Source organism: Sceloporus occidentalis, unplaced genomic scaffold (genome assembly GCF_023333645.1).
Source record: "Sceloporus occidentalis isolate IW3139 unplaced genomic scaffold, rSceOcc1.0.p SCAF_3, whole genome shotgun sequence".
In the NCBI taxonomy this organism is placed as follows: Eukaryota; Metazoa; Chordata; class Lepidosauria; order Squamata; family Phrynosomatidae; genus Sceloporus; species Sceloporus occidentalis.
The window spans coordinates 120,842,104-120,866,448 of NW_028316983.1; the positions used below are offsets into that span (position 1 = coordinate 120,842,104).

General features: G+C 42.1%; 1 protein-coding gene across 2 annotated transcripts; it reads right to left on the reverse strand.

Annotated features, from left to right (window-relative positions):
* Positions 1–179: 179 nt before the first annotated feature.
* On the reverse strand, positions 180–24,100 carry ZBTB37 (zinc finger and BTB domain containing 37). 2 transcript variants are annotated; one of them, XM_089515985.1, is made up of 4 exons: positions 24,033–24,100; positions 16,846–17,796; positions 10,481–10,574; positions 180–7,525 (listed from the first exon to the last, which is right to left on the reverse strand). In XM_089515985.1, the coding sequence occupies exons 2-4, from the start codon at positions 17,766–17,768 to the stop codon at positions 7,037–7,039; spliced, it is 1,506 nt and encodes a 501-aa protein (XP_089372111.1). In that variant the 5' UTR covers positions 17,769–17,796; positions 24,033–24,100; the 3' UTR covers positions 180–7,036. The 2 variants fall into 2 exon arrangements, with proteins under 2 accessions (XP_089372111.1, XP_089372112.1); XM_089515986.1 differs by lacking the exon at positions 24,033–24,100 and adding an exon at positions 19,770–19,841.
* Positions 24,101–24,345: the final 245 nt, after the last annotated feature.

The window sequence follows — 24,345 nt, forward strand, 5'->3', positions numbered from 1 at the left end:
GGGAAGACTAGTAGGCAAGCTTGACAGGAGATGACAGATTTGCTCTGTATTTCTAACACATGTGTCAGTACAGCCCTGTGTTAATATCATGTACAGCCAACAGAACAGTCTTGCAGTTTTGTATGCAGAAAGTAGGGCAAGATTTAAATCACCACCACCACCACCACCACCACCAAATAACCAACATGGCACCATGTTTGTCTGCTAGATTACCGTGTGTAGCAAACAGCAACTCACATTGTCAGCCCCAATTTTAAAAAACCAGATAGGTTTATGTGGCTTAGAAAGTACACTCATCCTTCCACAGTCACTGGGATCAGGGGCACAGGATCCCCGTGAATGTGGAAAAACTGCAAATAACAAAAACGCTATTCTTTTACCTGAGAGAACACCTCTCTAGGAATCTCTAGGTCTACCAGTGCAACTCTGTGCTCAACATCTGCCAGACATTGGCCATAGCATTGCGTTGGAGGAGCTACAAATGCCTAGTGGAATGTTCTCTTTAGGAATCTTTCCATCTGCTCACCCAATAGCAACTGCTTGCTGGTGATCACTAATGAACCACCGAGAAGCAAATTGCACAACTGTACTACATGGCCCCGCACCTCCTTTTAACCTACTTTAGGTTTCCCTTAAAAGCATCGATGACAAAATAATTTATGATCTACATGAGGAAGTTTGTGTGCAAAAGGATCTTGTGGCACCTTTGAGATGAACTGTGCGAAAAAGTTAAAAGAAGGGAAAAAAACTTCTTTTGCACAGTAAATCTCAAAGATGACACCAGATCCCTTTGTACAGTGGACCCTTGTTATACGCTGGGGTTTGGTTCCAAGATCCCCCGTGTATAACAAAATCCGTGTATGCTCAAGTCCCATTAGATATAATGACAAAGCAAAATGGTGTCCCTAATAATAAATGGAAAATCAAGGTTTGATATTGGAAATTTATACTTTTTTTTAACATTTTCAAACCGTGTATGCTTGAATCCGTGTATAACAAATCCGTGTATAAGAAGGGCCGACTGTATACTAATATTCGAGACTAACGTGTCTGTGTCTCTGAATTCTACCCCATGAGGAAGTTACGTTACACTATTTTAATTCCATATTAATATTTTTAGGCTAGGCATATCCAACACAGTCCTAGGCCATTTTGTAACTTCTGCAGAGGGATGTAATAGATGGTAATAATCTATTTTTATAGGAAAACATCAGATATTTTAAAATTTGGATTTTGTTTAGAATAATCCAGTTGGAACCAGACTGGTGCTTAACAGGGTTCCACTGCTGTGGGGAAAAGGGGGCAAGGAAGGAACCATCACTGTTCCTCCTTCTCCTGCTTTGAGATGCTGGGGAACGTCTGGAGCTACCAAAGAGATGACAAATGGGATGGCAGGGGAATGGATGAATAGTGCCTCCTTTTCTTCCAGTCAGGAGCTACCGCTGTGATTTAGCATCTTCTATTTATGGAACAGGCAATCAGATTTAGCATGCCTATGCACACTTTTTAGAAACATAATTGTGGAAAATGCATCTGTGCAATTCAGGGTAGAATTATAAACCACAAGGACATCCAGTCCAACCCCCTGCCATTCACGAAGACACAATCAAACTACTCCTGACTGATGGCAATCTATCCAACTTCTCTTTAAAAACCTCCAAAGAAGGAGACTCTTTGGGACAGAATCTCTTTTCCTCTAAGTTACCAAAGTACATAATCCAAAGGTGCTTTAGATCAAGAAAGGTGGCATCCACTTCACAAATCTCAGGTGTGCATCCTTGGAAAAAGCAATTTCTTTCCATCTGTTTCCCTGATCAAATATTTATAGACAAATATTTTTATAGGCAAACCTTATGCATATTTAATCAGAAATAAGTCTGAGTTCAAATGCTCACAAGATTATTGTCTACATTTCATTTTACTAATTTCACCTTTACACAGATATGCTTCCTAGTGCAGCAAAGATATGGTTCAGAGTTTCTATTGCTATGGCAAAATCAATACAGAAAAGCAGGTTTAGGGAGGGAGTAATGTTAAAAATTCACATTTTGAAGGTTGGGTGGCTTTATTTATTTGTTTTTTGTTTTTGCAAGCTTAGGGCTATGAAACCTACGTATCATTCCCCTCAGAAGACTATCACCATAGGCAAAGAATAAAATTACTATTCAATCTTCTCTGAAACTAAAGATAACCACACTGGCCCTATCCAACTAACAGTTTTAGTAAGTCCCACTGAAAACAGTAAGACCAGTTATACACCTCAATACATATGTCTGGGATTTGGGCCATTCTTTGCTGAGGTATTAATGATATGAAAGGGATTTTGCATAATTTCCCCTTTGAATCACAGTTGAAATCACAGTTTTGCAAGGGTAAAAACTTGTAGCTGCACTGAACACAAATGTAGGTCACCAGTTCATCTGCATTATAGAATCTAAACAGAATGATAGCTGCGTATGCCTGAACCTAGTCAAGCACTGTGTCTGGGCCAGGCTAATGCTACTAATGGCACAGTAGGTCATGACTGGCATCATGGTTGAGGTTATAGAACTGAACATGAAAACTCTTGTACATATAGGCCACTGTTCTTCAGTAAAAACCAATATGGTAACACATAAAGTATTGGCACATTTTTCCAGTTCTATCTAAACTAATCACCTTCATTTGCCACTTCCATTAAAAAACAGCTGGCATTTATACAAACAAATATGCTTCACAAACCAATGTCTATATGGACAACTGAACCAGCTTTGCAAGCGAGTCCTCAAAACAATGAATTCGCTCACCAAACCACACATTTTTGTCTTAGTCATTTTTGATCTTGAATGATACAGACCCAACTTCAAAAAAATAAACCAACCCTAATCTCAGGATCTGTATGTTCTGAACAGCTTTTGCTATTTCTTCCAGCACCTTTATGCCCATTAAGCTCCACCCTGAGCCCTATGCACAACCAAGCTCTTCCCTTGACTGATCAAGAGCAACACCCTCTAGATACAACTAGTCTCTGCCCCCTGGTCTGCTAGATTCTACTCTCTGGCCCACAGGCACCATTCCTTGTGTGTCTGAAATCCAAAGCCTCAAAGGATTTAATAACCCTGCCATCAACACTACCCACACTTTACAAAGCTGGTCAGAATAAGTTATACAACTGAAATCATGCCTAGTTTCAGGTCTGAAGGGACAAAAGTGCTTGTGATAGGCACCACAAAGCTAACATGGCAGCAGCACAACAGCAGAGTTCAATTACTTCAGTTCTAGAGGCCTGAAGTCGTCATTTAAACTACACACAATGACCTAGAAAAGCAACTCTAGGCATTGTGGAAAATTTAAATGATGGCTCCCAAATGCAGCTGCCTTTCAAAAGGATGCTCTCAGTACAGGGATTAAGAAAGTCCTGCTAAGCTTCTAGAACCTCAGCAGTTGCTTGTACTGTATACACTTTGCACTCACACCAAGCCTGAATGAAAACACATTTTGCACATATTCAACTACAGTGCACCCATGTGATACGTGGGCGCATTATACTCTGCTTCTTCTCGAGCTGTGCGGCAGAAGAAACAGTGGTGCGCGTGCCTGTGGCGTGCGCGTGCCACCGCCGCCACATACTGCAAACATGAGCCCCATTACTTGCAATCGGGCTCGAGCATACGTGCTTTTTGTTTTACGTGGTTTGTGTGTGTTTGGAACGGATCCCCCACGTAAAACAAGGGCGCACTGAACTATGTGTTTTGTTATGTTTAGACAGATAATTTGCATGCAATTTTTTTCTGCAGAATATCTAACTTTTTGCTTTAATTTATTTTGTTACAGACCAGTAACAATAGATTGAGACAAAGAAAAAGGGGACAAAAGTAAGTGCTGAGCCACTTCTTTACTATCATAATTTTCCAGCATATTAGTAGACACATACCTCTCTCCATCTGCTAAAGTTTTCTAGTGGAAACTACCCAAATGTTTTCGGGTATTTCTCTCTCACCATTAGGACTAGAAACTTGCTTTCTTGAAGAAGAAAAAAGATTACAGTCTCATTATTTTGGCAACGATCAAACTTTGTTTTAAAAATGTATTTGACTGCCAACCAGAGATCATTCACATGCTTTGCAGACATGTGAAAGTGTGCACACAGATACATACACGAACAATCCATGGTCCTTCTCCTTACAGTGGCTGCACTCAAATGTAATATTAGAGCATGGTTCAGCATTATGAGAACAAGCCACAATAAACTTTGGACTTACATGTTCCCTTCTCCTGGCTGAGTTATGAGAAGATCAGAGGCTTCCACTGATATTAGACTGAAGCTGAGAACACTGTCCAATCCATATGCCACAGCTGATCTTAACCACACATTATTAAAAAAGACAGCTCCATAAAGTGTGACTTCCAATCAACTTATTTCGATAAACAATAATTAATCTAAAACATAAAATTACAAAGGAAGCAAAAGCACCGGATGCACTGGAAGAGAAAGGGGGAGCATATAAACTTATGGCTCATATATATTTCCTCTCATAATACTAAGCAATAGCTTAGCCTTACACCTGAATGAGGTCAATGACTTTAGCTACAAACTGCAAATCTCACTTCAAATGAGATTTAGGCAAGAACAGTGGCTCCTTCGCATGCAATTAGAAATTATACATTTCTACAGTGGCAATGAAAAACCTTTCACAAGCTTTACTTAAAAAACAAAACAAAACTAAGCCCAGACTAAGATACAAGAAGTGCTTAACGACTCTGGTCAATCTAATTAAAGAGATGTCTAATAGCAAGCAGGGAATGGCTGACATGATCCTGAATTATTTTGCAGCTCTCAGTTCACAGTATCAGTACAGTAAGAGCTTACTTAAGAAACTCACAGCTCCATGAACACCACATTCAGTACTCCATGTCAACTCTTTGCTACTTAAATCTTGGAAGGATTTTGCTGCATTCTGCTTTGGGGGAAACTCTTTTGTATGGTCATTACACACCATCCCAAGTCAACAGAGAAACTTTCTCATTATAACTATATATAACATATGTGTAAATAAATAAATGTATGCCTTACAGTTTGGTAATATTTTTAAAGTTCTATTTTTAAATGCCTAAATCTTTATTATAAGTAACTAGAAATATTTTCCAATGCTCTTTAGTGTAGATTGCCTCTTTTTGGTAAATCTGAAAGCTAAGACTAAAGCAGCATATACTTTCAATTCTATTACCCCCCCTCCCCCTTTTCAATCACAAAGAAAGCATGTGCATGTGGATGAATGTCTAGGCGGGTTTTGTCCAGCTATTTAAGTTTGTGCATTGACATTTTGGGTGGTTCTCTTTTCTGTGATCATAAAAGAGAAGTTATTATTTATTGCACTCCACCACAAGGCGGGGAGTGTGATAAATTCCTCAGCTTAAAAACAGAAAGAAAGGTTGTGGAGGGCATCAAATAATTATATGTTTTCTTTCATTCTTCCAACCAAACATGAATTAAGAAAATATCCTCATTTTTTTACAAGCAGGAAAACTTGTTGCCTAAGGAGGCTGGATTGGCCCAGTGTTAATATCAAAAGAACAAGCAGATTTGTCACAAGGCCATCTTTTCTCATAACGTCAACTAAGCTTTTACCCATTTCAAACTTCTGCTTCATCTTTGCTTTCTCCACTAGTTTCTTGTAAATTAATTTCCAGATTTCCTGGAATACATATCATTTGCAGTAATGATGATGATACCAGTATCAATAATACCAGGATGCAATACCACCATGATCCTATTGAAGAGACAGTAGCTCTTTTTGTTTCTTGTACAAACCACCATGAAAGGAAAACTTAAACTGCTTATATTTTGCTAGTCTCTGAGACATTTTCAAGAGATTTTTCTCCACTGTCTCCTTTCAAGTATACAGAACTTATTAGGGGAAAAGAGATAGACATATATTTACTACATTTGGCAAATGTGTTCTTATCTCCTTGATAACTTCATAAGTGAAATAATATGGAGATTCAGGGAGCTATCATTGCTTGTAAGAAACTGGAAAATTCACTCTCATGAACTAATTAGGAGGTGATTTTTTTTCTTTTTGCATTTTTGTATAAAAATAAAATAAAAAGGGAAACAGACAAACAAACCATGATTTCTTCCCATACTAGATTCAATTATTTTGATATACAAATATTGCTGTTATATTAGTTCAAGTGCAAGGGAGGCAAAGATCCTGTGATCGTAACAATTCATCACAACTGCAAATGTCACCCTATTTTTTCTGTCTTTGCAGTGCACAAAGACAAAGAATTGTGTTTTGCACTACCCAAATTTTGCAACTGAAAACATCATCTGAACCTGGCCAAGCCAAACACTGTCCTCTTTTTCAGTAGCTTAGTTACTTAAATATTGTCATCTCCAAAATACTGCTGATAAGGTTGCTAGCCTCATAACATGGAGACAAACAGGCAAGGCCACATACCTTGAACGGGTAAATTTCTCCACTGCTCCAAAAGCCCTTAAGCAATGGGTCATTTTCTTTTTTAAAAAGCCACTCAAAATAAAACAAGATAAAATACACTCAGGACAGATAGGTTGTACTAGGAAAACCATTATTCTTTTTAAAAAATTACCTGGGAGAGGGGGCACAAAAAGCAGTTCTTCACCACATGATTCCTATGGTGGTATAAAGACTGTAATGAATGCAGAGGTTAATGTTCTGCTCTCATCACAACTAGAGCCCTACAGCCCACAGACCGAATAATGTCTGTTACCAAGATTTTTTAAAAAACTGTCTCTCCTTTCTCATTACTCAACATGGTAAAAAAGCCTCTCAAAGCTGTCAATCCCTGAAGCAGAGGTTAATTGACTCAGTTTTGCTTCCCCCTCCCCAAGGAGATGAGCAAAGGGGGAATCATTTAGCACTTTGTTATCTTATTTTCTCTATTTTGGCAACATTTCAGGAGCGTCTTTGTCCAGCAGCAACACTGCCCAAATGACAACATCAACTCGCCATCTCAGTGGGGTTTGCTTATCATCAAGAGAGGATCCCCCTCACCCATCTACCATTCTGCATCAGTCTGGTCCAGTGGTGGACACAGATCCCTGTGCTGTCTCCCCAGCCATGCCAGCTTCTTCTCGAAGAGGGGATTCCTCCTCAGCTTGCCCTCTTGATGTGACAGTGGTTTCTGGGGAGATGCTGTGTGGCCCCTCCAGGGGCATACACCCAGGGTGATTCTTACGAAAGTGCTGGTTGAGGATGGCCTGGAAGGGGAAACTCTTCCCACAGACGTGGCAATGAAAGGGCTTGTTGCCCGTGTGTTTCCGGATATGGTATTCCAGCTGATCCTTTCGGGTGTACTTCTTCCCACACATACGGCAAACAAAAGGTGTGATGCCCATGTGAAGACGCATGTGCCGGTCCAGGCTCCCCTTCTGGTTGAAGGATTTAGCACAATATATGCAGGTAAGACGTGGGTTGTAACGAAACCACCGTTCGGATACTTCCTGTTCACGAAGATATTCAACATAGCCACTAACTCCAACTATAGCAGAATCTTCCACCTAGAGCAAAAATATTATGGAGAAGGGCAAAAGACAATCAACAAGTTTGTATGAAAATAGGATCCTTTGAATTGCAGTCAGAATTTCTTTCAATTTAAATATAGGGGACGCATAATGAGCACAGTGTGGATCTTGAAAAGGCTACATCCAGATCTGATCTCACGGCCAAACTGAATGCAACATAGGCATTCATATTTGTTTATTCCTAAGTTTGTCTTATTCATACATCAAGCTCATTGAGTCAATTGGGAAGAAAAGTGTCTTCAGCAATAATGGGCAGTTATATAATGTTGCAAAATACATGGGATTCAATACTACCTATGCACAAGCCCTTTGATATTGATATTAGCCAAACCTTTCCCTCACATAATTGTATGTGAATGGAGTAGACACATGAACAGCAAACATGGCTTCTAGTTACAACCAATGTGCTTCTCAGTCATAAAGATTCCACTGAGTGAGAGATCTGTAACCCATACAAATCAAGGTGGGCAACTGTAAGAGGTTAGGGGGCTGCACTGGACTCCCAGGGCAATTGGGAGGCTTCCCCACTTCTAAAAATTGTGTGGGTTTTTTGTGTGTGCCAGAAATGTCCTCCAATACCCCCTGGGTGATTTGGGACATTTTTGCCACCTGGGAGGTAGATGAAGAGGGTTGGACCAGTCTAAACCCAGTAGAGGCTGTTTTTCTCTAAATGAGGAAATGATTGGAAGGTCAATTTTTAGTTAATTTATTGTTAGAAAAAGGTTTCTCTCAAAAATGTAGGAAATTCCCTCCATGATGCTTAGCAGGCATGTATGGGCAAAAAGTTTAGGTGTTATGTCCTCTGCAGAGCCCTGAGGGCCACAGAATTTGCCTTCTGCAACACTTTGCCCACTGCAACTATAAACAAACATTTCTCTCTCTATGTTGTGTTTACCACATGATATAAAAATAGCTGAAAAATTGGCAGGAAATTTGGAACGTATGTTTGGACTAGTTGGATTCAAAATACAGGCTATAAAATCAGAAATTAACTCAGGTGAAGCTGGGCAATTTTGCTTGTACATGAATAAATATTAAAAAATGGGGAATGTAAGATGAAAGAATGATACTTGACACTCAAGTCTTTTAGATGAAAAGGAGGTTTACCTTCCTAGTAAACCTTACGGTAGTCCTCTAAACAGATAAAAAGTGGGATCTTGGTATCCGCTGAGGTTTGGTTCCAGGACCCCCGTGGACCCCAAAATCCATGGATGCTCACATCCCATTAAATACAATGGCATAGTGAAATGGTGTCCCTTATAGAAAATGGCAAAAATCAAGATTTGCTTTGGGGAATTTGTATTATTTTTGAATATTTTTCAAGCCGAAGATGGTTCAATCCATGGGCAAAGAATCAGTGGATAGAGAGAGTCAACTGTAGATTAGTTGTATTTATTTGAAAAATGTACATTCTGATCATAATCTCAGAAGGTGTTGTGCATATCATGGTGCTAACAGTTCAGTACTGAGTAGGCCCAAATAGAATTTGATTACAAGCCTTCTATATATATATAGACCAGTTTTCGTGAGTCCAAAAATAATAACCACGTTTCCTTACTCCACAAGCTGCTGCTGAAAAAGATATGGAAAAGTACACAATGCCATTGGTATAATTTTAAGTATGCTTTATTATATGTTTAATAAGGTGGACTGTCAACCTCTTGACAGTTGATGGAAGTCCTACGTTTCCTGTTAATATGTGTTTCTGCTCTACAAATAAATAAAATTTGATTAAAGGAAGCAGTGGTTCAATTACAGTTAAAGCAATAACAAATAACTCCTAAACATTCAATGTGTATACAATCCTCTGAATATGTTGCTATGACAGGGACAATCAGAGAACGGAGATAAAAGCTGAATATATCATACCTTCTGACTTTTGTTCTCAGACAAGAGAGGTCTGTGGAAAAGTTCATCTCTGGCATGGATGCAAAAATCAGGAACATTTTGTCACTTGTTCTGACCAGCACTATTTCCAGGATAGGCAAACACAATGGTCCCTTCCCTTACATGAGGGATCCGTTCTGGACCCCTCTCACGTAAGAGAAGTTATGTGTATGCTCGAGCCCCAGTAAAAGAAATGGGGCTCATGCTCGCGACAGTGCGTACCATTACTCTTTCTAGCACAGCTTTCAGCATATGCACTGTATACCCATCTTTTCCATTAAGCCTCTGGCAAAACTATAGCCCTTTGTGAACTAATAATACTTTTCAGATCACTTCATATGCATAATCTACTGGCAATTCTTATGAAGATTAATACTATTATATATGTGGGGTGTGTGTGTATGTACCTTCCTGTAACTTGTTGTTTTATGACAGCCCTATGAATTTCTTAGGCAAGGAATACTCAGAGTTGGTTTTGCCAGATCACTCCTCTGAAATATAGCCCACAGCACATGGTATTCATTGCTAGTCTCCCAGCCAAGGACTAACCAAGGCTCAGCCTTCTTAGCTTCCAAGATCAGATGGGATCTGGTGCCCTTAAGTTATCTAGGCCCTGGTTATATATGGAGTACATTAATATATATTACTAGATTTAAAAACACAAACAGGAATAATTAAGTATTTTTGCTTGATTACAGCTATGCTCATTTTATCCCTGTGTTTTTTTCTTTACTATGAGCCCTTTGAGAAAAAGGACCCATTCACTCATTCTGCATAAATAGCCATGGATTAAATGATAATATCAGCAACTTTCTTTTATAATTTTATGATTTCACTCTGTACTTTTTGTTCTGATTCCTTCCCTCCCTGATTATAGGCATTCATGGTCTAATTATCATCTCATCACACATGCCATTTTGCTTTCTAGTTGTGTTCTTTTTCTTTTAGACTATTAGACTATGACCCTTAAGGCAGGCACAAATGGCAAACTGACTAGCCATTATGGCTAATAATACTAACAGAGCCCAAACAAGGGATGCCTACCTGAGAATTAGGTTGCTTAGGTTCATCCATCCGCCACGGAGATTCACTTTTTGACCTGTACCGCTCAGTAACCACACTACCAGAAGGACTAAATCTGCAGATAATAAAAAGAGATGAATGGTTATTTGTGCAATATAATAATACAGTGGTACCCCGGGTTACGAAATTAATTCGTTCCGCCGCCGCTTTCGTAACCCGGAAACTTTCGCTAGCCGAAATGCCCTTAGGCGCTAATAGCGAAAGCCGCGATTCCGTGTGAAATCGCGCCGAAAAGCACCAAATTTTTTTTCGTAACCCGAAATAACCTTCGTAACCCGGAAAAATGTTTTTACATGGATTTTTTTCGTAACCCGGAAATTTCGTAAGGCGGCGCATTCGTATCCCGGGGTACCACTGTATTAGAATACAGAAATAGAAAATGACAGAATTTTCATTCTATTAGTAGCTAGAAACACACACAGACAGAGCAAAATGTGAAATAGGATAAGGAAATTTGTTCTTGTGTTATCAGTGAAAGTAACCATCCAAGCAACTTCATTATTACAATCATACATCAGTCCAAACACAACAAAATCAGAATGTAGTGAAAATTACCTTACTTTGTGTCATGACACTCCCTTCACCACTGACCTAAGCTTGTCAGTCTCAACCCATTTGTATGATTCACAGAGACCACGAAGGAGGAGGACAGGTTGCATACCTGTAACAGTATTTCTTCGAGTGGTCATTTGCGAATTCATACAAATCCTGCCCATCCTCCCCTCAGTGTCCTGGTCTTTATTGGCTCATTCTCATGTTGCTTACGCAGCGAAAATTGCGGAACTGGGGAAAGAGCGGGAACACATGGGGCTTATAAGAGATGGGCGGAGGTACCGCCAAAAAGTTGCAATGTTAACTTTGCCCAGTGATTCTAGAAGTTTTCCGAGCAGCACTGCGCAGGCGCAGTACAACCCATTTGTATGAATTCGCAGATGAACACTTGAAGAAATACTGTTACAGGTATGCAACCTGTCCTTCCCCCTCTCCCCCTTGAGTTCTTGTACTATTGATCTGGTTCTTTCTATAATAATTGGGCTATTATTTCCATCCTGCCCTTAAGAATACTGTCTCCCTCTCCCATATCAATCAGATTACAGCTCTTCTAATCAGATTTTTGAGACTCTTGGCAAAAACGTTCCTGCCAACTGCTGTGAGGTGCAACCCATGGACTTGTCAGATGTTCATCCACCTCAAAGTGCAGGCAAGAAGCCAAGCTGTTCTCAGCAGCACCATTTACAAAGCCAGTTATGCACCTCTGCTATTCTTTTCTCCCTTCCTGGACTGTGCCCTTCAACTGGGAAAAGAGATGAAATGATAATCTGTGCATCCAGGTGTTTCAACATCCTACCCAGAAGCACATAATCACTTATGGTAGTCTGAAGGCTATGCCTTGCAGTATCATTGGTACCCATGTGGACCAAAAATTAAGGAGTAAGGGTTGGTGAGCTTGAGAAGTCTTTTCAGCCTCCCCTTTACATTGTGGATTTTTGTCCCAAGGAGAGAGCACACTTCCCAAGACATCTAGTCAGGCCCACAAACCACTAGTTCTGTACCTCTCAGCAGGGAGTCCCCTGCTACCACCACACGCCTCTTCACATGTAGAATCTAGCAAGGTCTTCTGCATGTTCCCTGAGTACTGCCACTTCTGCTCTTCCTTGTCATCTCTGATAAGGGAGAGAGCTTCAAATTGATTCTGCAGCTTCAAGCTCACAGAATGAATCCTGGTCCTTCTATTTCTATGTGTCACATTCCCCCAAGTGTCTACTGCTTGTGGATGGGAGATCACCTTCCAACATGCCCACCAGCTTGCACTTGCTGCAGTTATGGCTACCCACATCCACCGTCAAGAAGACAAAAACAGCTGTTGCAGGTGATGCAGCAGGCCCCTCGCCATACATATTAAGCAGTCTTAGAGAAGAAACTGAAAAATAAAACTCTGGTCCTCCCACTCAAATTTCTCCCACAAAATGTCCATGCAAATGCCTGTTAGCATAGCTTTTGTTCAATGTTTATTGAATTGATTGTGTGCACTTCAAGGCATGTGCTTCTGGCCTTCGAAGACTGAATGCAAAGGACAGAGGTAGCAGGTATATAGAGAGCTAGTTGCTCACAGATCCTCCCCCAATCAGGTGTGTGGCACAGCAGAGGTACCATTCCCTCAGACCTCTTCCCTCAGGAAAAGCACATGACCAAAAACAATAAAAAGCCCCCAACAAGACCCTTTTAAAAAGTGAAAAAGTAAAGGATGGTCCCTCAAACACAGTTCACAGCTCACCTTCTGCTCTCTACTCTGAACCAAAGAAGCAATGCTCTGCACCCCAGGGTTACATGAATTTTTCAAATGACGCCACCACTACTAGCAAGGAAGTGATTTTTTTGCAGACAAGTGAAGAGTGGAAGACACCACCACACAAATCAGTGAGACTGTGCAGTGGTTTTAAGGAACCCTGAAAAGATGTTTCATGCAACGTCATCCCCATGATGGTCCTATAAGTGCTGGTGTGTCAAGGTATCCCTTGTTAATGCTAGTTCCCTTTGTGCTTCTTGCATGTGAATACTTCTGAAGATCCTCCTTTTTTCTCACCGCCTACCCCAGATCTGTCCACCAGCCCTAAGGAGCAGTACCACCCTCTTTAGGAACCACTGCTTAGGAGGAAATTGAAAAAAGGTACACAAGCTATCAGATTTGCCTGGGAACCTTTCTAGGATCAAATCTATAAATTGGGAATGAATATCCTTAAAATACAGGTAATATCACAGAACATAATCAATTGTTCCCACCATAATTGACCGGCAGGGACAGATACACTGCATATAAGGAATTCGTAAGCATCTCCCATCTAGTAGGACTATTGGTAAAAGGTTTAAATGGGATGCGGCCTGGGGAGGTGGCAGGACCGGCCCCAGCCCGGTCCTGCCACCGACACCGACGCCAAGGCCAACACCTCCTCCTGGGCGGAGGCTTGGGGTCGCAAGGGCTGAAAAGGAGCCCACGGAAGCGGCCTGCCGCCTCCGTGGACTCCTCTCAGGGCCCTTGCGGCCCCAGGCCTCTCCCTCCGGAGGGAGGCCTGGGGCTGCAAGGGCCGAAAAAGAGCCCGCGGAGGTGGCAGGCCGCTTCCGCAGGCTCCCCCTGGGGCCGCACGGGCCGAGAAGGGGCCCGTGGAAGCGGCCTGCCGCCTCTGCAGGCTCCCCCCTGGGCCCTTGCGGCCCCAGACCTCTTCCTCAGGAGGGAGGCCTGGGGCCGCACGGGCCAATAAGGGGCCCACGGAAGTGGCCTGCCGCCTCCTGGGCTCCTCCACGGCACTTGGAGCCCTTTCGGCCGAAGGGAAGAGCCGAAGGGAAGGGCCTGGGATGGGTGCCCAAGCCCTTCTCTTCGGCCTCCCTCCCCTTCGGCCGAAAGGGCCCTCAGAGCTCGTTCGGCCAAAGGAAGGGACCGAGGAGGAGAGGGCAGGCACACGCCTTCTCCTCCCTGCGGGGCTTCGGTGGAAGCTCCACCCCCGGCGTGCAGCTCCACTCCCAGAGGGTGGAAGCTCCACCCCTGGCACGCAGTCCCGCCCCCAGAGGGTGGAAGCTCCACCCCCCCGGCTTTGGCCCCCTCAGTTGTCTGAGGGACAGCAACCCAGCCCCCGGCTCAAAAAGGTTGCCTACCCCAATTTAGGATTTTCCAGAGTTTAAAGAAAATCAGCCAAAACAAAGTTTGTGCCATAGTTACATGCTGAAGGCTTGCACTCTTGCTCTATCTTCCCACAAGACTCTGCTAGATTGTTATTCTAGCTAGATTGTTATTCTGACTTTAGGGAGTCCCAAGTACAACAAAGCTGAATGGGAGGATCCATACTGTTGTAATTTCAGCTTAAAGCCCTTAACCAGGCAGAGGAAAAATGGTAAATTAGAATGCGGGAGAGGGGGCTAAAACAGGAGTAAAATTCAGCTTCAGTCAATGTCTGACTGTGTAGATTGTTCATGTGCTTCAAGTGGGACAATTCCACACCTCACTCTGAACAAGACATTTGGAAGGCAATGTGTTCACTAATGATGGCACACAGGAATTGGGCTTGTACCACCTACAAGGACTTCAAGTATTTATAAATGCACAGCTAAGACTCATTGAGATATTACTTTGTCCTGGGATGCATTTATTGCAGAAGGTATGTGTGAACCTCCTTTGGTGAAAAAGAAACTGAGCTTGGAGCCAACAGTCTTTTGGGCATTCCCAATCGCATGTACAGATTGTGCTCTCCATGCCCCATAATCTGAACTGTATTATGTAATACTGTACCCATTAATCTGCTGCCTACACTGATTATAGTATTTCTTTTAGAAGAAATAGAAGAGGAAACCCTACTTCTTTTAGAAGAAAACAAGAATTTTAATTTCTAGGCTAGTATATCTAATGATTGGAAGACTGAGAAAACAGAAAATAAAAGGACAAATAGGTCAAAACCATTGTTTGTCTGCTTGATGAAAGCCATAGATTGGGTTCTAGCCAGAGACTGAAAAGGTTACATTTTGGGGGCCACAGCTTCAAGATCCTCCTAGTCAACAGGACTGGACATGTGAGATAAGGAAACAGACATCTTGGCTGGAGGATTCAGGGAGTCATAAGACAAAAAAGAAACATTTCCAACCATTGGTTCACGATTAGGGCAAACCATGAATTGGCACAATGCTAAAATTGAAAGGATGCAACTGGAAATGGCCTCTTAGCTATGGAATGCTCTTCCCTTTGCAATCTACTTAACCAAATACATCTTTCAGAAGCACTGTGCAACTTATTTGGCTGGATGAAATTACCTAAGATTTTTAGCATATTTCATATTTTCTGTTCAAATCCTTACTTGAGTTCAGAATAGGATAAACTAGAATCAACAACTAGTTTAGACCAAATGCAGAGAAGGGATAATAAATACAAGTATACCTCAGTGAACAAAGCAGATGTGTTCTTTCATTAACAGAAAGTTTGATTCCAGAAGTAGAAATACACAAAGAAAGACATTGTGAACTTTCTGGGAGAAAGCTTCTTCCAAAATATATCCAGTGATGATTTTTCCTTTCTCCAACTTTTCTTAGCATTTCCATTTTGGTTGTCATATCTATGGTTTTTAAACATGCTGCAAGAAGAGGGTGAGGCAGGTATATCTGTTTTCCCATTTCTCCCTATTTTGCTATTCATGCATGCTCACTAAAGTATTCTGGAGGCAGCTGCTGTTTACTTTGCCTTATGTAGGCAGGAACATAGATACAGCAGAATCAACTAAAGCAGATTCCCAGTCTCTCACAGCTCAAGCTTTACGGCATTATTTAATGCAAACTCACTGCTGCAACTTGATATCAAAAGTATTTTTCAGACCTCCACCATCTCACCAATGCTGCCAAAATTATAATACTAGGCGGAAGACAAGGAGGAAAAATGGAGCTGGGCAAATGTGAAAAGACTTTGTAAAAAGCAGTTTCTTTGTCATAGGCTTTATTAACCGAGGTATACCTGTAATTACAAGTGCTATGAAGACCAAAAGATTATGAGAGGCAACATGAAAACATTTTAGAATGTATATAAAATGTCATATTCTAATCACAGAAACTGTTTGGGGAAAAACAACAACTAGTGATCTGTCAGGACCATTGATTCTGAAAAAAAAAAAACAAACTATTTTGTCTTTTTTTAACCAATAATAATAATTTAGGACAGCCTTCCTAAACAGTGCCCTACAGCTTTTTTAGCCTACAAAATCCAGTCATTCTTGTCCCTTGGCCATTTAAGGGCTAACAGGAGCTACAGTCTAAAACATCTGGACAGAAGTTTGGGAAGGCTATCTCAGGGGGCAGACTAGACAAACCTCTACCAGGGTAAAACAAGTTCCACTTTAAATGAGTAATCCTCTGTTTGAGGAATGGAATCCTATTACCACATGCTAGAGGGCTCTGATCAGCTCATCATTCCAGCACTGTGTGTTGCTAATCCTTTGCAAACTGCAACCTTGCAGGCAGGAATCATGGCTGAACTATGTTGCTTGTAGCTTCTGTACCTAGAACATTCCTGAATCATTTTAAAAGTCATCATTGTAAAAATATGACTACTACCAATAATCTTCATATTATGAGCCAGTGTGGTAGAGCGATTTGAGCACTGGACTAGGACACAGGGAGATCAGGGTTCAAATCCCCCCTCAAGCATGGAAACCCACCGGGTGACCTTGGGCATATCAAACTCCTTCTGAACAAGTTCTGATAGATTTGTTTTAGCATCACCATAGGTCAGAAATGACTTGAAGACGTGCAACAATAACAACAACAATAATAGTAAAAATAACACCAGACAGTCTTACCTGTCAATCTCAGTACTGGTGGGCCTGGCCACTTTTGCTCCTGATGAGCCTAAGGTATAACTTTCCTGCCCCAATGATCCATGCTCCGTAGTATCAATCACCATGGCTGTAACCTCCTCAGCGCTGCTCCCATCTTCTCCAGAAGGCTGATTTTCTGTTCCGAGCCACTCCTCCAAGTTCTCAGTTTTGATTCGTACTGCTCCAAGGACCTTGACGTCATCATCACCCTGCCCACCATGGTCTGCCACTCCAGTCTCCACATACCACTGCCCTGCCCTGTTAATCCTCAGTATGGGTTCCCTGCTCTCTGCATCTGAGCTCTGTTCAATTATTTGAGGGCTTGTTGACTCCTCAGGAGGACTAAGTTCCCGAATATCCAGCACTGTGCTGACCTGGCCCATACGGCTTCCTTTTGGAGTGCTGTGGTGTGGACTCAGAGAGCGATTCATAGATGGCGAAGCCCGATGAGAATCTGGAGGTCTTTCTTGATGCTTTCCTCTCGTTTGGGTCAATTCTGCTTCAACTTCAGCCACATTAATTTTAAAATGAATGCCCTCCAAAATCTGTGTACACTTGTCTATAATATGTTGCATCTGCAGAAAACTGGCTGCCGTCAAGTAGCTTATAATATCAGCTAATTGGAGGCATATTCGCCCTGTGTAGCAAAAAGACAGAAGCTGCTCGAACACAGTGGGGCTTTTGATGACAGAGATAGAGACTGTGTTCATTTCATTGAGTGACATGTGGTCCCGAAAGTAAGGCGAGCTAGCAGCCAGCACAACTTTGTGGGCCCTGAAGGCTTGGCCCTGAACATTGACCACAATGTCACACAGCCTGCCCTGCATACGCAGCTGATTGAGGTGGCTCAGAACAGAATTGCTGAAGTCGGGAATCTCCAACTGTATGTTTCCACTTTTCTCCATGACGGCTCCAGTTGCAGGTGGAGCAACCCTAATAAATGGAAATGTCAAGACAAGTGGCATTAGAAAAGATTTCTCTTTGTATTTGATTTCATACTACATGAAGAAGATAATGAGGGTCCCAAAACAGTCATTTCTAACACAAGAAACTTTAATCTCTTTGCAGATATGAGTTCCCCTAGAGAATTTGCTACTCAAATTCGATTACTTGAAACAACTATAAAGAACAGTTATAAAGCAATCAAAACTGGTATTTATGTATTACACCTGATTCAGAGATAACATTTACAATTTAAAGCTTCCTTACTCTCAAGTATTCATTTAACAATTACACATCTACTACGTAAACTGTAATTTTAATTCTACCTCTAGGTATTCTCTTTTCAAGCACATTTATTTAACAGGTAATCAGCATCTTCTATTTAATTCTCTATGTGCCCCTGTTGCTGTTATTCTTGTGTGCCTTCAAGTATTTTCTGAGTAATGGTGACTCTAAGATTAACCTATTTCTGAGATTTTCCTCACCAATATCATCTCCTGCTCCAACTTTGCTAATAGGATGATATGTACACAAGAACAAATCTCAATAATTCTCAAAGCTCAATGGTTCTTCTTTTACTATTCAACTCATTTCTAACAAATGACATGTGCAAAAACATCTAGGTGGATGATCATAAGGGGCACTAAAAGGACTCAGAATAAAGCTTGCCACGGGTGAAATAACACAGATTAGTCCAACATGCTGCAAGCACAAAACACAAGCTATACACTAGTTGATTAAACAGAGGGAACATTATTTCATGATCTGCAGAGATTTTCTAGCAGTTAATGGGAGGGGAAGACATTGTGTATACATGTCATAATGTACTCTGGGAAGAGAATGGAAATAACAAACTTCTCAGCTCTACTACGTTAAAGTTCTTCAGAGTTGGCATTCAAATTCTACATTTGCACATACCTTAAGATAATTTTTGTTCCATTTCCTACTTTCATAACATACTCTAAACATACTTTGAAAATAAAATGTGGCACACTTCCCTTGGTGTTCAAGTGTGTTCCTAGTTTCTAAACTTGATTAAGGCCACAGGTAGTATAAGAATGCAACAGTACACTTTGTTTAACAATAGAGAAACCCTTCAATTTGCTTTACTGTGTCGTATAGTAACGTTATCTATCTGAAATCGTGTTCCATGATACTAATTATCTAATTATAATGCATTTGTTGCCATCTATACTAATTCTGCTAAGCCAGTACTTCCAGAAATAGTCTCTCAAAAAATGGGGGGTTGACTTGGGGTTTATTTCAGAATAATGTAAAGATATTATGGTTATGTTAACCAGCCAGAATAGGGGCTTTGATAAGAACATTGGCAGTCATTTGCCACATTTTGCAATGTGCACTGAGCTTGAACCTGCTTTATGCTACCATTGTACTATATTGTGCGTCAGGGTCCAAAACACACTACAGAAATAATCTAGTTTGAGACCACTTTAACTGCCTTGGCTCAGTGCTAGGGAATCCTGGGAACTGTAGTTTATTGTGGAACCAGAGTTCTCTGACAGAGAAGGCTAAAATGTCTCACAAAACTACAGCTTGCAGAATTCCCTAGCATTAAGCCAGTTTTAAAGCGGTCTCAAACTGGATTATTTCTGTAGTGTGTTTTAGACCAGTCTTCCAGAGTCTATCAGAAATTCCCAAGGGATGTATTTTTTACTTCTCATTGCTTATGTCTGTCTTTTTACTTTACTTTCTCTTGTGAATTAATGGAGAAGAGGGAGTTTGGCAGGTTTAGTTTATCATGAAATGGTCAGAAGAGCTACCCCTGTGATATAATGTTATTTTATTATGTCCCAATGATGTTGGGCATTTTTTTTCCCGTGTTTGATCCCCATTTCTGTTGGTAAATCTATGTACTTTAAAGGATGTTCATGCTACTCAATTTATAATTCTTAAAATAATAATAATAATAATAATAATAATAATAATAGGTTTTATTTATATACCGTCCAATCACTGGGAATCCGAGCGGTTTACAACAGAGGGGATAATAGACGGTTCCCCGCCCTCAGGCTTACAATCTAAAAGACACGACACAAAAGGAGAAGGAAATGGTGAGGGGATCAGGTCCAGCATTCTTCTCTCCCTCTGAGGCCTGGACCAAGGCAGATGGACTGGAGGGAGGGCTCTTCTACTTCAGGCTAGCCCTGATGGAGCTGGGCCTGTCTGGTCAACTCCCTCATAGGCCGGAAGATGAGAGTTATGGAGGGAGGAATCTCTTTCTTCAGGCTAGCCCTGGTGGAGCTTCTATCTTCAGGCTAGCCCTTGATGGAGCTGAGCCAGCCTATTCACTCCCTCCCAGGCCGAAGGATGACAGTTATGGAGGGAGGAGCTTCTATAATATAAATTATACTCTCCAATGCACAGAAACATGCACTGAAATCTGAGGAAGTAGGCTCACTTCTATGAAAGCACATGCTTCCAACGTCTTTCTTTCAGTTAGTCTCAAAGGTGTTACGAGATCTCTTTGCATACTGAAATCTTTATAATTAGCAAAATAACACATGAAACAGAAAAGGAATCTACAGCATATTACAGTATCTCTAGCATAGTAGAAGCTGCAGTGAGGCAATAGGAAGGCCTTCCTTTGGTGCTCTGCTTCTACTGCCAATGAAACCTCTAAATTAGCCAAAGGCAGAAGGATGGATTCATTGTAACAGAAGGCTTTTAGAACTCCCATTATCCAATTCAACCAGTCTATCATCTATTCTAGCATCCATGCTGTAGTTCCACTGGCAGCCACAGCTCATTACGGGTGCAAACAGAATACACCAACAAGACACATCAATTCCTAAAAGCCCAAAGACAGGGAGCGCCTTTCGTACCAACCACTTACTCAAAAGGTGTGTCCTTTGGTGTCCTGTTACCCCCCCAGGCACCCACGTGTCTCCCCCCCTCATCCACCCAGGAACTGGGATGATATTGCCATTGAGAAGGTGTGCAACTTTCTTCCTGCAGGTTCACTCCCTCAGCTAGTTTCAGATTTCTTTTGTAATTTCATATAATCATAGAGTTGGAAGAGACCACAAGGGCCATCCAGTCCAACCCCATTCTGCCATGTAGGAAATCTCAATCAAAGCATACCCGACAGAAGGCCATCCAGCCTCTGCTTGAAGACCTCCAAGGAGGGAGACTCTTTACTTCTTCTACTATACTGTGAGATCAGGAAAGATCAGGGAGGAGAAAGGGGTGAAAAGAAGCAATCAAAGAGATTTTGAAAAGCATCCTGTTTGCAAGAGAGAAGGAAGATGAAGATCAAATTTGGCCTGAGGTGTTACCACCCCAAGATATTCACCCTGTTCAGTTGAAGAAGTGCTAGACTTTGGCAAAGAAAATGTCCCTGCTGCAGTGAATGCATGACAATCTACCAAGTGTGTGTGTGTGTGGGGGGGGGGGGGGAGTCGAAGAAAAGAAAGTGCAGAAGGTACGCCAAGTTTGTGGGATGGGGGACAACTGTGATTATATACTTGATTTCATGTGTGGAAGAGAGAATCTCACTTCAGCAGCAAATCCACTGATTTTGAAAGGGCCAAGAAAGAAAGGATTTAACCCACCACATTTTGAAAAGGAGCATAGGTTACGCCTTTCCTAATTACTTTAAGAGATGGCAAACCAAATTTCTCAAGACATATGGGATCACAACCCCAGTTCTTCCTCTCCCCAACTGGGTGAGAAGATTCTCACACCCCATTCTTTCACTGTCGCCAGTTTGCCCCTGGATGCCTTTTCAACCCTGTATATACGGTACAAGCAGAGCAAGGCTAATGCAATCCCTCTTATATTTTCTGAGGGGCAACTTCACATCTGATTGAACCTTCTTGTGAGAATGCCACCACAGGACTGCTCAGGACACAGAAATCAGCAAGACTTTCTTTTACTTATTGTAGTGATCCGGCATTTAGAGTTTTATTGTTTGCTTATTCTGTGACACTCCAACTTTGCATTTTCATTAGGACTGCAATCCTACACATATGTTCTTAAAAGTAAGCTCCAGTGACTTCAGTAGTCCTTACTCTCAGGTGAATGTATCCAGTTTTCCAGCCTAAGGGAGATATCCTAAAAGGCCACTGGAAAACATCAATTCCCATAAAACAAAAATGTGTTTCCCCAGGTGTATCTATTTTAACAGTCAATCTATCTGCTGGAGATGTTGCTAAGAATGCCAAACACACCCCACAGACTAACTGACATTTATCCTCACAACAATCCAGTGAGGTAGATTAAGTCGACAGGCTGTAGTTAGTTTATGGGGAAGCGGAGATGCCACCCTGATATCCTGGCATAGTGGAGGTGGCAGTGAACAGCCAGCTCATGCAGTGATCCTAGACCTGAGCAAGAGCTGCATAATTTTGACAGGATCTAGTAAAGGGATATACATTTTTGGCTTCCAAAATATGTATCAGTACAGTGGACCCTTGTTATACGCTGGGGTTTGGTTCCAAGATCCCCCGTGAATAACAAAATCCGTGTATGCTCAAGTCCCATTAACTATAATGACATAGAAAATTGTGTCCCTTATAAAAAATGGAAAATCAAGGTTTGATATTTGAAATTTATACTTTTTTTGAACATTTTCAAACCGTATATGCTTGAATCCGTGTATAAAAAATCCGTGTATAAGAAGGGCCGACTGTACAAAGCTGTTATAAGGTGAACTAAAAAAGCCAGAAGTTATGGAAGTGAATAGCTGCATGTATACTAGTACGTAGAGATGTTGTAGCACCTTTGAGACTCAAGCACCAAGAAAGAAGTTGGCAGCATGAGCCTTCCTAGGCTTCAGTCTACTTCCACCAAATGCATCTGAGGAAGTAGACTGAAGTCTAGGAAAGCTCATGCCTTCAATTTCTTTCAGTGAGTCTCAAAGGTGCTACAAGATTTCTCTCTCTACATCACCATTATTATTATTATTATATCCAACTGTATCTGAGGAGGTAGATTGAAGCCTACGAAAGCTCATGCTACCAATTTCTTTCTTTCAGCATGTCTCAAAGGTGCTACAAGATCTCTCTCTACATCAGTGGTTCCCAACCTTCCTAATGCCACGACCCTTTAATACAGTTCCTGATGTTGTGGTGACCCCCAACCATGAAATTATTTCCGTTGCTACTTCATAACTGTAATTAAATAGGTGTTTTCTGATGGTCTTAGGCGACCCCCATGAAAGGGTCATTCGACCCCCAAAGGGGTCCTGACCCACAGATTGGGAACCACTGCTCTACATTATCATTATCATTATATCCAACTGTATCTGAGGAGGTAGATTGGAGCCTACGAAAGCTCATGCTGCCAATTTCTTTCTTTCAGTGAGTCTCAAAGGTGCTACAAGATCTCTCTCTCTCTACATTACCATTATTATTATTATATCCAACTGTATCTGAGGAGGTAGATTGGAGCCTACGAAAGCTCATGCTGCCAATTTCCTTCTTTCAGCGTGTCTCAAAGGTGCTGCAAGATCTCTCTACAGACGGATGCTACAGACTAACACAGCTATATCTTTTAATACACATATACTAGATAAACTGGGGAAATCTTGAAAAGTGTTTCATTCTGTCTGCAACCAACGATGATTGGGACAATACCTTGTCCCAATCCAAAACAATAATAATAATAATTATTATTATTATTAACCTGCCCCTCCCATTTGGATCAATGCAGTGGCCCCTCCACATTCACTGGGGTCAGGGCCACAAAACCCCATTGAATGTGGCAATAAACCAAAACAAACACTGTCTTTAACCTCTAGGTTCCCCATCGCAGGAGGAGCTAGAGATCCCTAGGGCCCAGATATGCTGCATCCACACTGGAGAGATCGTCCAGTTGGGTCCTGCTTTGACTCTTCCTGTGGCTCCTTGCTAGGGAACTCTGGGAGTTGGAGTTTGTTGTGGGGTCCAGAGAGGAAGCCCACAACAAACTCCAACTCCCAGAATTCCATAGCCTTGAGCCACAGGAAGAGTCCAAGTGGCACCCAACCGGGCAATCTCTCCAGTGTGGCTGCATCCCTTGTCAGTCAGGGAGGGATCAGCGAAGGGTCAGCCTCCATTGCTAAGACGCAGGGACCAGGAGAAGCCCACTCCCTTCTCCCTCTCTGTCTTCTTGGAGGGGAGCTTCCAGTTCCCCCAAATCAGGCCCTCTCCTGGGGCTCGCAGGAGGCCAGGAGAGGTGGCCTCGCCTTCCTTTTCCCGAAGGACCCAAAGACACCCTCTACCTACCTCCAGGGGGGGGTGGGACGAGCCCGAACACTCTTCCGGAAGCGAAACCCCCCAGAAGAGCCACGCCCCGGAAGGACATCCTGTTCCCCCCTCCTTTCTTCCTCGACTGTGAGTAGCTTTCCTTCCCCTCGGCCCAACGGGGCTTTTGCGTCAGGTAGCCACGCCCACTAAGGGGAGAGGGCGTGGTAGGAACCGGCAGCCAGGGCCCTTCAGGGGGCGGGGCGGGACACCTCGGTGGGCGGAGACATTAATCCCTCAGCAGCGGCGCGAGGGTATGCAAAATAGATCACGTGATCGAGGGGGTGGAGCCTCG